This window comes from Sminthopsis crassicaudata, chromosome 2 (genome assembly GCF_048593235.1).
Source record: "Sminthopsis crassicaudata isolate SCR6 chromosome 2, ASM4859323v1, whole genome shotgun sequence".
NCBI lineage: Eukaryota > Metazoa > Chordata > Mammalia > Dasyuromorphia > Dasyuridae > Sminthopsis > Sminthopsis crassicaudata.
Genome location: NC_133618.1, coordinates 647,769,195 through 647,783,133, shown reverse-complemented (window position 1 = coordinate 647,783,133; position 13,939 = coordinate 647,769,195). Strand labels below are relative to the sequence as shown.

The 13,939-nt window shown below is 36.4% G+C and overlaps 1 protein-coding gene across 2 annotated transcripts in view; it reads left to right on the top strand.

Annotated features, from left to right (window-relative positions):
• The window catches only part of RET (ret proto-oncogene), a 155,215-nt gene that overhangs the window by 105,291 nt on the left and 35,985 nt on the right, over window positions 1–13,939 (top strand). For both annotated transcript variants that reach the window (XM_074296688.1, XM_074296689.1), the window contains exons 4-6: window positions 1,900–2,141; window positions 5,450–5,645; window positions 7,380–7,579. In XM_074296688.1, the coding sequence (XP_074152789.1) occupies window positions 1,900–2,141; window positions 5,450–5,645; window positions 7,380–7,579 (638 nt within the window). The remainder of the gene's footprint in view (window positions 1–1,899; window positions 2,142–5,449; window positions 5,646–7,379; window positions 7,580–13,939) is intronic.

Here is a 13,939-nt window from a genome sequence, read left to right as displayed (position 1 = left end):
TGAGAAATTCAAGAAGAAGAATAATTTTTATTTAGGGGAATCAGAAATGTTTCATGGTGGAGATAGTACCTGAGCTAGGCTTGGGAAGAAAAATGTTTGAAAATACTTAGGTTTGGAGTTCTGTTCTTTGCATAGAGAATTGCACACAAAGATGAACAAAGGATAGAGAATATAGGATAAGATTTAGGAGTTAAATAATTCAATTTAGCTGGAACACAGTGAAAGGAAAAGATAAAACAAAGCCTGGAAAAAGTCCATTAGGGCCAGAATGTGAAAGGATCTTGAATTATAGTCTGAGGAGTTGGAGGAAGATGATATAGTCTTCCCTGGAACAGGTAGCGGTTAAGAAATTAGTTTTGGAATAAAGAAGTAATGTGATCAGATCTATATATTTTATATATACATATATATGTACATATGTAAATTATACACACAAGTACACACATATACATTTAGGCATACATGCTGTTATATATAAATATATGTTATATTTGTCATGTTATATATGCACATGTATGTTTAGATACACCCACATTTAGTGCATGTTATATACATTGATACATGTGTGTATACATGTATATATATTAAATATAAAATATATATGTATGTACTTTTCACAGTAAGATGAAAGATTAATTTCAAAGGGGCTAGATGAGTCCAGCTATTAATTCAGACATTACTACAGAGGAGTAAGCTAAATGGCACAGGAGATAGAGCACTAGACTTGGAATCAGAAAGATTCATCTTCTTGAGTTCAAATTCAGCCTCAGAGTTCAAATCCAGCCTCACATATTTACTAATTGTGTGATCCTAAGCAAGTAACTCAACCCTGTTTGCCTCAGTTTCCTTATATATCAAATGATCTGGAAAAGAAAATTTCAAACCCCTTTAGTATTCTTTGTCAAGGAAACCTCAATTGTGGGACCTAATTTCACAATGAATCAAATGTGGCTGAAATAACTAGATGTGCAAGCAGTATTCATGAAAAAGAAGGGGACGTGAACAAATGATAGTCGCCATGGGATTAAAATTGGGACAGACAGACATAAATGGCAAAGCTAAAACAAACTCAGAACTTGGCAGAAACTAAGAATTTATTGGGAAAGAAGAAGAAAGAGGCAAAGATGATGTTTTTCTCTTATCAGATAGTGGGAAAAGGACAAGAGGAAAAGGAGGCAGGAGCATGGGCAGGATATAGGGGGAAAGTGATGAGTTTTTTAATGGTCTTAGACATAGAGTGTCTCTGGAGATAATTTGATGAATAGTTGTATTAGACTTGAAATCCAGAGGTATTGAGTCCACATCTGATCTTCTCATGTTGGCTGTACAGACATGGATAAGTCCTAAAGCCTCAGTCTTGTCATCTGTAAAATGGAAAAGAAAAATATTACATCATGGGATTATTGCATAAAATGCTTTGCAAGCCTACAATTCTATTTTATTTTCAGTTATTTATATTTGTTTCAGTATTCTTGAAATTATAAGGCCATTTGCATGCTAGATGACTTTATCTTCATTTGGTTTTTAGTCTTTCTTCATTTTTATGCTGTAGTCTTGATCATTTTAGTTATCCTTTCCTAGTATAACTTCTTTCTCTTAACACTTCCTTTTTAAGGATTGACAGCCAGAATTAAAGTATTTCTCATGCAGATAATAGCTTTGTACAATACTTCTGATCTTTTCTCCTTTTTATCTCCTTCCCTCTCTCCAACAAGGAGTGTACAGGAGCAAAATTAGATAGCTAGCCCCAACATTCCTACCTCTTACCCCACCTGTCAGTCCAATCAGGGGCAAAACAAAGGAATTTCTGCCTCTGTGTCTGGATGGCATGCCATCCCCCCCTCCCTGCAAAATTTTGTACTAACACTGTTGTTCCCTGTCTTTGCTTTGGTCACTTAGAAGAAGCCCTTCCCTTCTATTCTGATAAGGACACCATGGAGGTAAACATGAGGCACTCACTGGACCGGGAAGAAAAGGAGAAATATGAATTGATTGCCAAGTGCACAGTTTGGGAAGGTTTGCGAGAAGAGGTTGTGATGGTGCCCTTTCCTGTGACTGTATATGATGAAGATGATTCACCTCCTAATTTCCCCAATGGCATCAACACAGCTAATGCAGTTGTGGAGTACAAACGGAAAGAGGTAGGAGAGAAGTATCAGGCATTCTGGCAGTAGTATTAGAAAGCATTCTTAGGCCCTAGACCAAGAAAGAAAACTTAGATAGTTGAGACAGAAAATTCTGGCTTTGGAGTTAGGAAGACTTGAATTCCATTCCTATAAGCCTCAGTCAATTAATAAGCAGTGTGATTTGGAGCAAATAACTTAAGCTTTCTGTGCCTTAGTTTCCTCATCTGTAAAATGAAAGATAGATTCAGTGGCCACCTCAAACCTATGAGCAAAGGTCTTGCTTGATTTCCTTTCCACCATTCCTATCATGCCAGGTGGCTGAATTTTAAACAAGAGAAGGAGAAAGTAGGCATGAATAAATGTACACAGATAAGGGACCTGTGTGTGTGTGTGTGTGTGTATGTGTATGTGTGTTTGCACATACATGATCACTTCTGGTTTACATTCCACACTGAAAGAAAAATTAGTGAAGAGTTTTTTGTCTGTTGCTTTTGAGAAGCCTGTGCCTTTTCTTTTCTTTGTCATAGCATGGCTGATTCAGAACCGAATCTGTAGAAACAATTCACATTGGTGATGTATTTGATCCCTGTCATGGCACAAAATTTGTTTTCCTTAGTTCTTGATTGCTTGAAGCTTACCCCAAGCTAGACTTAGGAGCTGAATGTTTACCTCCTATTAAGAAGAGGGATAGAGGAAGGGGGGGATGGGGATAGCTCTTTCCTTAACTAAGGGTTATCTCTTAAGAGGACAGCTCGGTGATATATTGGATATCTATACTGGATAGAGCATCTGAAATCAGGAAAATTCTCTTCATGAATTCCTTTAACCTGTTTGCCTCAGTTTTCTTATCTGTAAAATGAGCTGGAAAAGAAAATGGCAAATCACCCCAGTATCTTTGCCAAGAAAATCCCAAATGGGGTCTGGAAAAAGTGGACATGACTGAAATGTCTAAACAAACTTCCTGAAAAACAAAAAGGTATAATAGACCATGAATTTAAAGGGTGATTTTAGTTGTAAAACACGGAAGTCAAACTAATTTTCATCTTTCCTATCCCTTGATAAGATCATTACCCTTTTCCTATGTGTAAAGCAGTCCTGTCATTGGTGGATGATAGCAAGAACATGACTCACAGAATGGATTCTAAGGCAAATTTTTGAAAACAGCAAAATTGGTTTATACCAGTTGTGGTCACTAGATGGCATAATGGACAGATCATTGAACTTGGAGGTCAAACATTAGTTTAAATCTTGCCTCAGGCACTTTTACTAGCTACATAAAGTAAATCCTCCATGTTTCTCTTGCTCTTCTTGAAAAAACGGCAAGGTTGAACTCTTCTTAGTTCTTGTCTTGCTTGAAATCTTTGATTTTATCATTGTTATACTTGTCCATCTTCCTGAGCACCCCAGACAGCTGTTGTGTCCTATTTTAAAATTCATAGCTAATTGTCAATTATTAAGAAATTGCTAATTTTTAATTGTTCATTTAGTTGTTAACTAAGGTAGATATAACACTTCCTTTGCAGAGATTTGTATTTTGTAATAATTTCTCAGAATTGAAAAGTCTGTAGCAGGTAATAAATGAGAACCTGCCAGTTCAAAGTTTTAGATATAGCCAACTCTGAATACTTAAGTCCCCAAATTCTTTTCCTTCTGTCTTAGAAGCCAACTTCAGCCCATAATGTGTTTTTTCATATTATTTGAGAGGCCATAACCTTTTTCTCTGGGGTCCTTTTAAGAGAAGCCCATGTTTTCTATTAGCAAGATGGTGTGGTCCTGCCTCATGGTTCCCCACCTAGTCTACTTAATACTTGTGCTGTCTTCACAAGGTACTTAAAGTCACTGGGCGTAAGTTTCCTTACTGAAAAAATGAAGGGGTTGGACTAAAATGGTTTTGGAAGTCTTCTAGGTCTTAAATCCATTGATCCTGCAATGACCATCATTTCTATCAGAAATCAGCAGGAGTCCTGAAGATGGATTATGGTGTGATTTTTTTAAACAGGTAATCTAAAGAGCCCATAAGTTAGCTAGTTTTTTTGTAATATAAATTAATTAATATTTATTAAATGCTCATCCTTTGTGTGGGTTAGCATAGTAAGTGCTATGCTTGTACGGTTTTAAGTACAGGGAATACAAGTACATTTCCCGCTCAATGGGACCTTACCTTCTAGTGAGAGTCAATACATATAAAAATACTTAGAATATAAAAATGAAGAAAAACAAAAATATTTCAGGTAGTGGAAAGAGAGTACCTAACATTGGGGAATCTGAAAGATTTCACGCACAAAATAGTACCTCAGCTGAGTTTAAGAGGTGATGTCAAGGAGGGGGTACTACTCAGACACGACACGAGGGAACTACAAAAGCAAAAGACTGGAGACTAGAGATAAATTGAAGTGAGTGTGTGTGAGAGTGTGTGTGTGTGTGTGTGTGTGTGTGTGTGTGTGTGTGTGTGTGTGTGTGAGAGAGAGAGAGAGAGAGAGAGAGAGAGAGAGAGAGAGAGAGAGATTGAGAGAGAGAGAGAGAGAGAGAGAGAGAGAGAGAGAGAGAGAGAGAGAGAGAGAGAGAGAGAGAGAGAGAGAGAGGGAGAGACAGAGACAGAGAAACAGAGGTCTCCATTGAAACTGGAAAGATAGGTTGAGGCCAGGTTGTATGAGGTCTTAAAAGCTAAAACAGCAGAAGAATTTATATTATTTACAATGTATTCCCTTCTGATAAAAAAAAAAAAGTTTCTACCCTCTACTTCTCTTCAGGGATTCTCACAGAATCAGACCTTATCATGAGCTATATTCCCAAATGTTTCATTATTCTTGTAAGTAAATTGGCCATTAGATCTGTTCCTTCTGGCGAGTTGCCTTTGAATTTTGGAAAATTGCTGCCCTCTAGGGGGAGAATGAATTCTAGCTCTATGAATAGAGCTCTAAGCTATTCATGAAAAGCATCATATATTTTAAGAGTTAAAAGGACCTTTAAGGTGTACTATAACAACCCACTTGTTTTAGTGAGAAAGAAACTTGAGAATTGGGGGAGGGTAGGAGGAGATGGAGTAAAAGCAACTGGGCCCCTAGGGTGAAGTAACTAATTAGTGATAGCACTGGAAGGGAAGTCCAGATGTGAAATGAGAGGGCAAAAAGTAGCCTATGAAAAGACGTAGGGAAAAGAGATAATCATTTCTTCATGGTCCTAGATGTGTGTCAGGGCCATTCTCAGAGGTAGCTGGAAAACTTTAATTTTCAGTGTATAAAAGCAGATCACAGAGTCTTTCTGCCACTCCTCATCCCTATTCCTCTTCTCCCTACCAACTCTTGCCTTGTGCTTCCTCCTAGGGTACAGTATTGGCAGTCCTGCAGGTTTTCGATGCAGATGTGGTGCCTTCTTCTGTGGACATCCCAAGAAAGTACATACATACTATGCTCACCAGTGACCCTTTGGTCAATGAGTTCTTTCGTGTGGAGCACTCACCAAATGAGACTTCATACAACTCTAATGGAAGCCGTGTGCGGGCGATGATGCATGATTACAGTAAGGGGGATTAGGGAGTAAAGACAGAGAACAGAGGGAGGTGGGGCATTTGGGATCCCATCACTTCTCTATACCTTTCTGGGCTACTAACTTGACTGACTGAAACTAATGCATTAGAACAGATAAATGAAAGGAAGCAGGAAAATTGACTCTAGCAAGTTCTATCAGATGATCTCATTTGAAGAGATTTTAAAAAATATCTTCAGTACTTCCTGCTGCTTTGATGGATATATTAAATTTAGGACATGGGACTATACATCATGAGCTTGTTTTAAAAAATACCGGAACTATAAAACAAATTTGATCTAATTCAAAGTAAACAGGGGTAGTAGTATAGCAAGTCACTTATTGATATTACCATTATTCAGTTCTATTTCATTTTATTTTCTTTCAATTGATTTTAGATATTATAAAGCATTATTTGCATCATTTCCCTCCATAGTAGCAAATGATCATGTTCTGAATTTTTAAAAAAAAAGTCAGCATTAGCATTAATGAAGGTAGTTGGACTGATGCTATTAGAAGAGTAAGTAGGATGTTGAGGGACTCAAACATCATTCTGGAGAAGGGTTTTTGAAGGAATTTCAGATGCTGGAGAACAGAAGATGTGATGGGATAAAATAGTTTTCTTCAAGTCCAAAAGAATGTCATAAAAAAGAAGGATTCTCCTGGAATCTTCTGGAAAGGAGGAGGAGGAAGCAGAAGTTGTAGAGAGAGATTTTGGCTTGCAGGGTGAGATCTGAGAGCAAGGCAGGTGCTGGAGTCAGCCCCTACTATTTTGTTACAGCCAATTGTTAAATATTCAATGTGAGCGTTTACACTTCCAAAATCAGAAAACTCCTATAGATTAAGGTTTTATTGTTTGGTTAATTGTCTAGCTTTAAAGAAATAATGGAAAAAATGCCAATAATATCAGACTTTAAAGTATATGTGTCTTGTATGCAATATTCTTTTCCTTTTTTATGAGACTGGTTTTTCTTTTTTTATATTTTTAAAGATTTACCATCATATCACAGCCAGTGAGGCTGTCTGTTTTAACTTTATTCTGAACAATACTCTCCACAACATACCTTACAAGTTACTTTTACATAAAGATACCAGGCAAGAAGAAAAGTCATTACCTCCTGAAGTGGCCCATTCCTTTGGGAGTTTTAATGATCTCCTTACAGTAGGCCAAAATCTGGCTCTTTGCACTTTTCACCCATCACTCATAGATAAATTCTCTGTGGATTCAAGAAGATAATTTATTTTCCATGATATAGCTTATTCAAATGCTTGAAAAGAGCTGTCATGTCCCTCTAGAATCTTCTCTTCTCCAGGATACATGTTCCCAACATCTCTAAATATCCCTATAATAATGTCCTAAGACATGATCTTAAGGCTTTTTACAATGCTAGGTACTCTTTTCCCAAATTCTTTATAGCAATGTAGTATAGCAGAATGAGTGTTGGATTTAGATTCAAGAGTGATATGGATCTGAATCTTACCTCTGACATTTACTTGTTGGTGGATTGTTGATAAATAACTTGATCTTTCTGTACCTCAGTTTCTTCATCAATAAAATGAGAGTATGTTATCTCTTGAGGATGAGATGATAATTCATGCAAGGCACTTCAAAAATCTTAAAAGAATTACATAAACATTAGTCCTTATTTATTATCAGTATTCTCTTTAAGGTGCAGTGCTCATTTGTGGATTGGCAATATGTAAGAATGTTGATGTTTATTTTTGCAGAACTGGTGCTCAACCGAAGCCTTCCTATCACAGAGAGCCATTCTTTCCAGCTGGGAGTCCTGGTGAATGACACTGACTTCCAGGGTCCTGGAGGAGTACTCCATCTCTATTTCAATGTGACCATCCTGCCTGTCAGCATACGGTTTCCAAACATCTCCTACTCCTTCTCAGTAAATCGGAATGCTCACCGATATGCACAGGTGAGTGATGTATGGGCTATTTCTTATCGGATGAGAAGGAACCTGGATCACATGAACAGAGGGAAATAGGAAGATGGTCCAGATGAACTTCTTCATCTGCCATAAGATAAAATGTTCTTGGTAATTTGTGCATTCTGGAAGAAATCATTTAAGTATCATTTGGAAGATTTTTGGCAGGCTTTTTATCATGAGGGATACAATAGAAGAAGCAATCCTTACTTCCAAGAAATTTGTGTTCTTGATAGAAGAAAGAATACTGCATACATGAACCAATTAGAAGGCCATATCAGATGGCTTATAAACCCATGGATGTTATCTGGGACTTGAAAGACTCTGGGATATTAGGAAAGGAAAGCTCAATCTAAGTTGATATAATCAGGAATACTGATTGTGTTCCAACCAGAGTAACCTCTCTTACCTCTTTTGAAGCTTCTTTTAGAAGAAGACATTGGTTTCTTGATGAAAGGTTCCTACATTTCAAAATACAATGGGAGATCTTAACCTTTTTAAGCTAAGGTCTTCAACAGGTCTCAGTTTGAGACCACATCCATTTAATGATTAAGTCTAGGTAGATGTTGAGACAAATAATGGCCTCTTTCATTTCCAATCATCCTGATAAATAGATATTCCCTCAACCCAGATGGCTCTGGAGGGGAAAGTGAGATGAGTGACCTTGCACAGCCCTCATTTAAATCCAACTCACTTGCATGTCATGGCATCAAATTCCTGATGTTATGTTCCTTTTTGGAATGGACAAACAACATTTCAAAAGGCAATGTGGAGTAACAGAAAAAGCATTGAGCAAAACCTGGCTTGGAATTCTGGCTCCAACAGAACTTAGGTTTGAAGGTTTGTTAGCTATGATCCTGGCTGACAGTCCTTTTCATTTCTTGACCTTTCATGTTTTATATTTTAAACTGAAATACATAATAATGCATTCCTGCACAACATTCAAAACATTTCATAACACATCATATAAATTGGGATATTATTATATATTCATGAACACTACTGTTCTCTATTCTGCTTTCTAATCTTCACATATATTTCCCTGACCCAATCTTTATCTCCTTAATATTTAACTTCTTGTTTCTTCCTTTGTTTTAATTAAATTTTCTCCAAGCTCATTAATAATGTCTGTTGATAATGCCAATGAAGAGTTGATATTAACTGAGGGCACATTGCTGTTGACTTTGTTAGGAAATGCAAGTGATGTTTGCCTACTGGCACTGGAAGGTAATTGAAATAAGTGTTTATTTCAGAGAAGGTGGAGGGAAGGGGGAGATTCCAGTGGCTGACCAGAGTGTTGGTCTCAGGTTTGAGGGCTGGCTCTGGAACTTGGTTACTTATGGGAAGTCCTTTAACTTTAGAGGTTACTACATTTCCAGAAGAATATGGATACTTTTTTAAATGGGCTTTTTTTCAGGAATAAGCTTGGAGTCCCTACAAATACATCAATTCCCCAAATACAACTTGTCCATCTCTCCTTAGCTTATCCAAAAACTTAGCCTTAGTCTTCCATCCAAAATGTTCCTATATACATATTTATGTATGTATGTATAGATAGATATAGATAGCTAGGGCTATATAGATGTTTATCTATATAGATATAGACACAAGCATCTATGTGTATATGGATAAATGAATAGAATATGTTCTCTATTGTATGATATTTGAATATATGCATGTGTATGTATACACACACACACACACAATTTCATTTGGAAAATTGTTCAATGCTTTTAATGACTCCAAGTTTTCCCTAAAAGAAGGATATATTCAAAAATATCAATATCCTTCTGGAGATGAAGCCAGCTTCAGTAGGCTGTTCCTCTTCCTTCATATTAGTTGGCATATTTGTACCTATGTAGGTAGCTAGGTTGAACTCTTGAGTAATTGTGAATCTCACTTAAGGGTCTCCACAGCATTTGAAGGCTTGAGGAAAATAGTGTGATGTTATTCCCAAATAAGAACACTCAGAGGGTCTTATCATCTATCTATAATTTCTCTTTGATTTGGACTTCAATATTGCATGCAAACAGATTCCAATTAATAAGAACAATGAATCCCTCTAAGTGGTTGAATTATTCAAATTGTATTGTATCATTCCTCTGGGCTAGAACAATTACCATATATTAAATAATTATAATTTCGAATAGTGTGCATTCAACTACAAAGAACCACTATATGCTAAATGATTCACACTAATTGGAATTTATCAGGATTCTCCTTGCTGGTGGCAAATATATGTCACCCTGATTTATGTTGATGTTAATAAATTAATCAGAGGGTTGCTGCTTGTTCCACTGCTTTCTCCACTGATCTCTGTGCAATTCCAGGAGACCTAGAGGAAAGCCTTCCCACTATGTCAGGGAGGTCAGAGACAAGTCACTCTACATGCATGAACATGAATGGGGCTGCAGTTTTCCCCAGTGGAAAGAACACTTAAAGAGAGGAGATCATAGATCCAGTAACATATCACAGTATAGTTAATACGTCTAGGAGATCTCAGGAGAAATTTCAGAGCTCAGGGCCCATCTTTCAAAGGGCTCTTACTAGTCCCTTTCTGCCTCCCTTTTTTTCTTTTTAAAATCTGATTCAACTATCATCAATAATATTGTCTTTCTTTTTCTTAAATACACAGTAAAAACTGTGGAATAATAATTTCCCAAATATTCAACAGTCCTGTTTTGGCACCCTTGCACAATTCTCCCACTAGTCAGACAATAATATCCAACAATTGATATTTAGCCCATGCTTAAAAGTCTACAAATCAATGCCTTTCTTCAGGGCATTGACGATCCTAGCTGGAAGTGATTTTCTCCTCCTCAAATATTCCTGAAGTCTTTGCTTGGATCTTTCATTTCCCTCTATCATATTCTATTTATTATATGCAGAGCCAATTTTCCAGAGTCTAGCACAGTTTTCTGCATGTACAAGGTCCTTAGTCAATGTTTCTCATATGGAATGTGTTTTGTGATGGTAAAAAGCATGTTATTATTGCTATTTTGGAGATAAGAAAGCTAATACCCACAAAAATGAAAGGCCTTCCCATAATTATATAGCTAATGAACACTAGAAAGGCATTCCAGCCCTAATCTCCTGGTTTAGGGTCAGCAAACTTTTTAGTATCATAAATTACTTCCCCCTAAAATCTGCCTCTTTTTTAGAGGTATACAGCTATACCTGTTTTCCTCACACATGGACTTCAAAATATTTGAGATTGAAGTGGAATAGCCCTTTGATGTAGATCACCGAGAGCTATTTCACCTCTGCTTCCCCTTCCTTGTCCTGCCAGTTTTCAGGCAGGTATGAAAAATAAACTTATTAGACCCCTGGCTATGTTATCACCTAGCATGGAAGGGATAAACTCCAGTGTGCTTGAGCTCATAGTGTCATAGAATCCAACCTTTTCTCCAGGTAGAAATCTCTGCTACCCCAGAGGTATCAAATCTGCAGGCCAGCCAGAATCAAATTAAAATGTAATTGGTTAATTTTTAACAGCATAAATAAAAATACAGTTCAATACAGATTATGTTAATTTGTAACTTTCTAAGACAACACACAGCAATCAGGATCCCTTTCTATTTGAGTTTGATTCTAGCGTTCAACTATATTCTTTCTGTGATACTCCTTTTCTTCATAATAGACATTTTATAAAATACTTTTTACTAGATTGCTGTTTCTTGCCCATGGTAAGAAATAGCAGAACCATGATTCAAGCCAGTCCTCTGATACCTCTTTTGTTACCTCTCTTCTATGAAGTCCTTTTCTTCTATCTTTTGTTTTAGCTTTTAGTTAGAAAGGATGTTGTGAATTATCTGGTCCAATTTCTTCATTTTAAGTGTTTTGTCTAAGGTTACAGCTAAAATTTGAACCCAGGCCCTCTGATCCTAAAATCCAGTCTTCTTTCTCCTACACCATACAAGCTTATCACCTTCATATCTGAGTTCCTCTCTTCCTTCTCCCATCCAAATAATTGTCCCTTATAACAAAGAATAAAAGGATGTTGGTAGGGAGGAATGAAGAATGGCCCAGACAGAAAGAGAATGAGTAAATTAATTAGAGACAGAGAAAAATCCAAACAGTTCATCAAAACTGACCAATACATCAAACAAGTATAATAGTATATATGGCATTCTGCACTGATATTCTCCCACTTCTAGGAACAAAGGAGAAAATTTTTATTTTTTTTAAATCTAATCTTGGGGTCAAGCTGGATTCTATTATATAGCTCTATTTTTTTTCTTTCAAACATTTATATTGTTGTCAGTGTGCATATTGTTTTCTTGCTTCTGCTTATGTTTAGTCTTTTTTATTATTCATGTTGCTTTTTTGCATTTCATAAGAGCTAGAAAGTTTCCTTAGATCTTGCTAAAGAGGTCTGAAACTTAGTATACCACCACAGATTGTAGAATTTCTTGTATTATTGAAAGAATAAATAATTAGACATTTATTGAACACTTACTGTATAGAAAGCCATGTTTGATACATAGAGAAAATATAAGTCATCTCCTGCTTTCTAGGAGCTTATAGTCTAATGAGAAACAGCACATATAGTGGGTTTTAGCTGAAAATCAAATGGAAAAGGTCCAGGGTCCTTATATTTTAGTTGTTTTTTTCCCCTAAGGGGAAATATAAATGACTTGTACTCCTGAAAAATGTTGGATTTTCAGCCTTTCCAGAACATATGAAAGCCATGTTGCATTAGAATTGGGGGAGGATCTAAGAAATCACAGACCCCAAATCTCATGTTCACTCAGCCTTTCTTCTTCAGATGCCTCTCTTGTAGCAGAGTCCATGTTTGTGGCTCATGGGGCCCACCTCAGCCCTCATCCCTGGAAGAGCATCGAATGGGTTAGTCACCAAATGTAAACAGAAAAGAACATGGAGTTCTAAATAATAAGCAGGACATTCCATCAGCTGAGTCACGACCCACTTGAGCCTGGAATGATGCTTTGAGTCTAAGGAGGTGCTGTTGAGACAAGTTGACCTTGGTCCAGATTAGGTGCTGCTTTCTTATGAGAGATGTTTGAAATGGAAGCACACTCCTTTGATCTCCATCAGCCTAGAAATGTGCATCCCTCCAGCTAGTTTTTGAAATTCTACAAGAATTGAAAGGGCCTTCAAGGGAATCTAGTCATAGAGTCACACGATTGTTTTTTAAATATTTTTTTGGAAATAACAAATATTTCAAAATTTTAAAAAATGAAAATATAAATCTATAAGAAACTATTCACTCCTGTGTCTTGCTTTGGGGTTTTGTTTATTTTTTTAATGTGTGACTAACAAAGTAGTGACCAAATTAATCTCTTGCATGCCTTGTTTTCTGATGTGTATAATTTTTAATATTGTACAGTGAGTAGAGCACTGATTTGGAGTTAAGAAGACCTAAAATAAAATCTATTCTCAGAAACTTAAAAGTCAAGTCATTTAACCTCTGTTTGCCTCAGTGTCCTCAACTATAAAATGGAAATAATAAAAACACCTACCTCATGCAAATGAGATAATATTTGCAAAGTGCTAAGGAATCCTAGCTTTTGTTTTTATCATTGTAATCATATATGTGTCTTCCCTCTTCTCCCTATAACCTACATGCACATCCTGTCCTCCCCACCCCCCCATACACACATATCCCACTGGACTGTTGTGACTATTATTATATCTCCAAGAATGAGCATAAAATTTTGCTTGCAATAAAATAAGTAATGCTTATGTGTTCCACTTGATGTTAAAAAATAAAAACCTCTGACTTTCTAATAATGCAATGGTATGTTACTATACCATTGAAAATTACAAATTTGAGAAATTCGGAGCAGCATGGGAAGAACTGTGTGAACTGATGCAGAGTCCAGGAGCAGAACCCAGTAAAATAATAAAAACACAGTGACCATAGTAATTCAATGAAGACAACAGCAAAAGACAGCCAAACTGACCAACTATAATCAGAGCTTGACATCAGAGAACAGACATTAAAATATGCTTTCACATCTCTCTAGCGGAATGGGGAAAATCTATAGATAAAGAATGTTGAATATGATGTCTTACATAGTCTCTTTTGCTTAATTGTGTAGTTTGTTTCTTTTGGTGTTACAAATGTATCGGTAAGGAGGAATACATTGGGAGGTAACTAATGTAAAAACAAACTATATCAATTCAAAGTCTATAATAAATAAGATGGATTTTAAAGTTTCTTTAAAACTATCATTCTGAACATGATTTTTAGATTGTGGAAGTTACATCCTATATACACTTTAACATGTTGAGTACCGAGTTTTTCTTGTCCTCATGAATTATAAGCAAATATGATTACAGACAGTTAAGTATGATTTCCAGTGTTATTTAGATGTGTAATGTTCT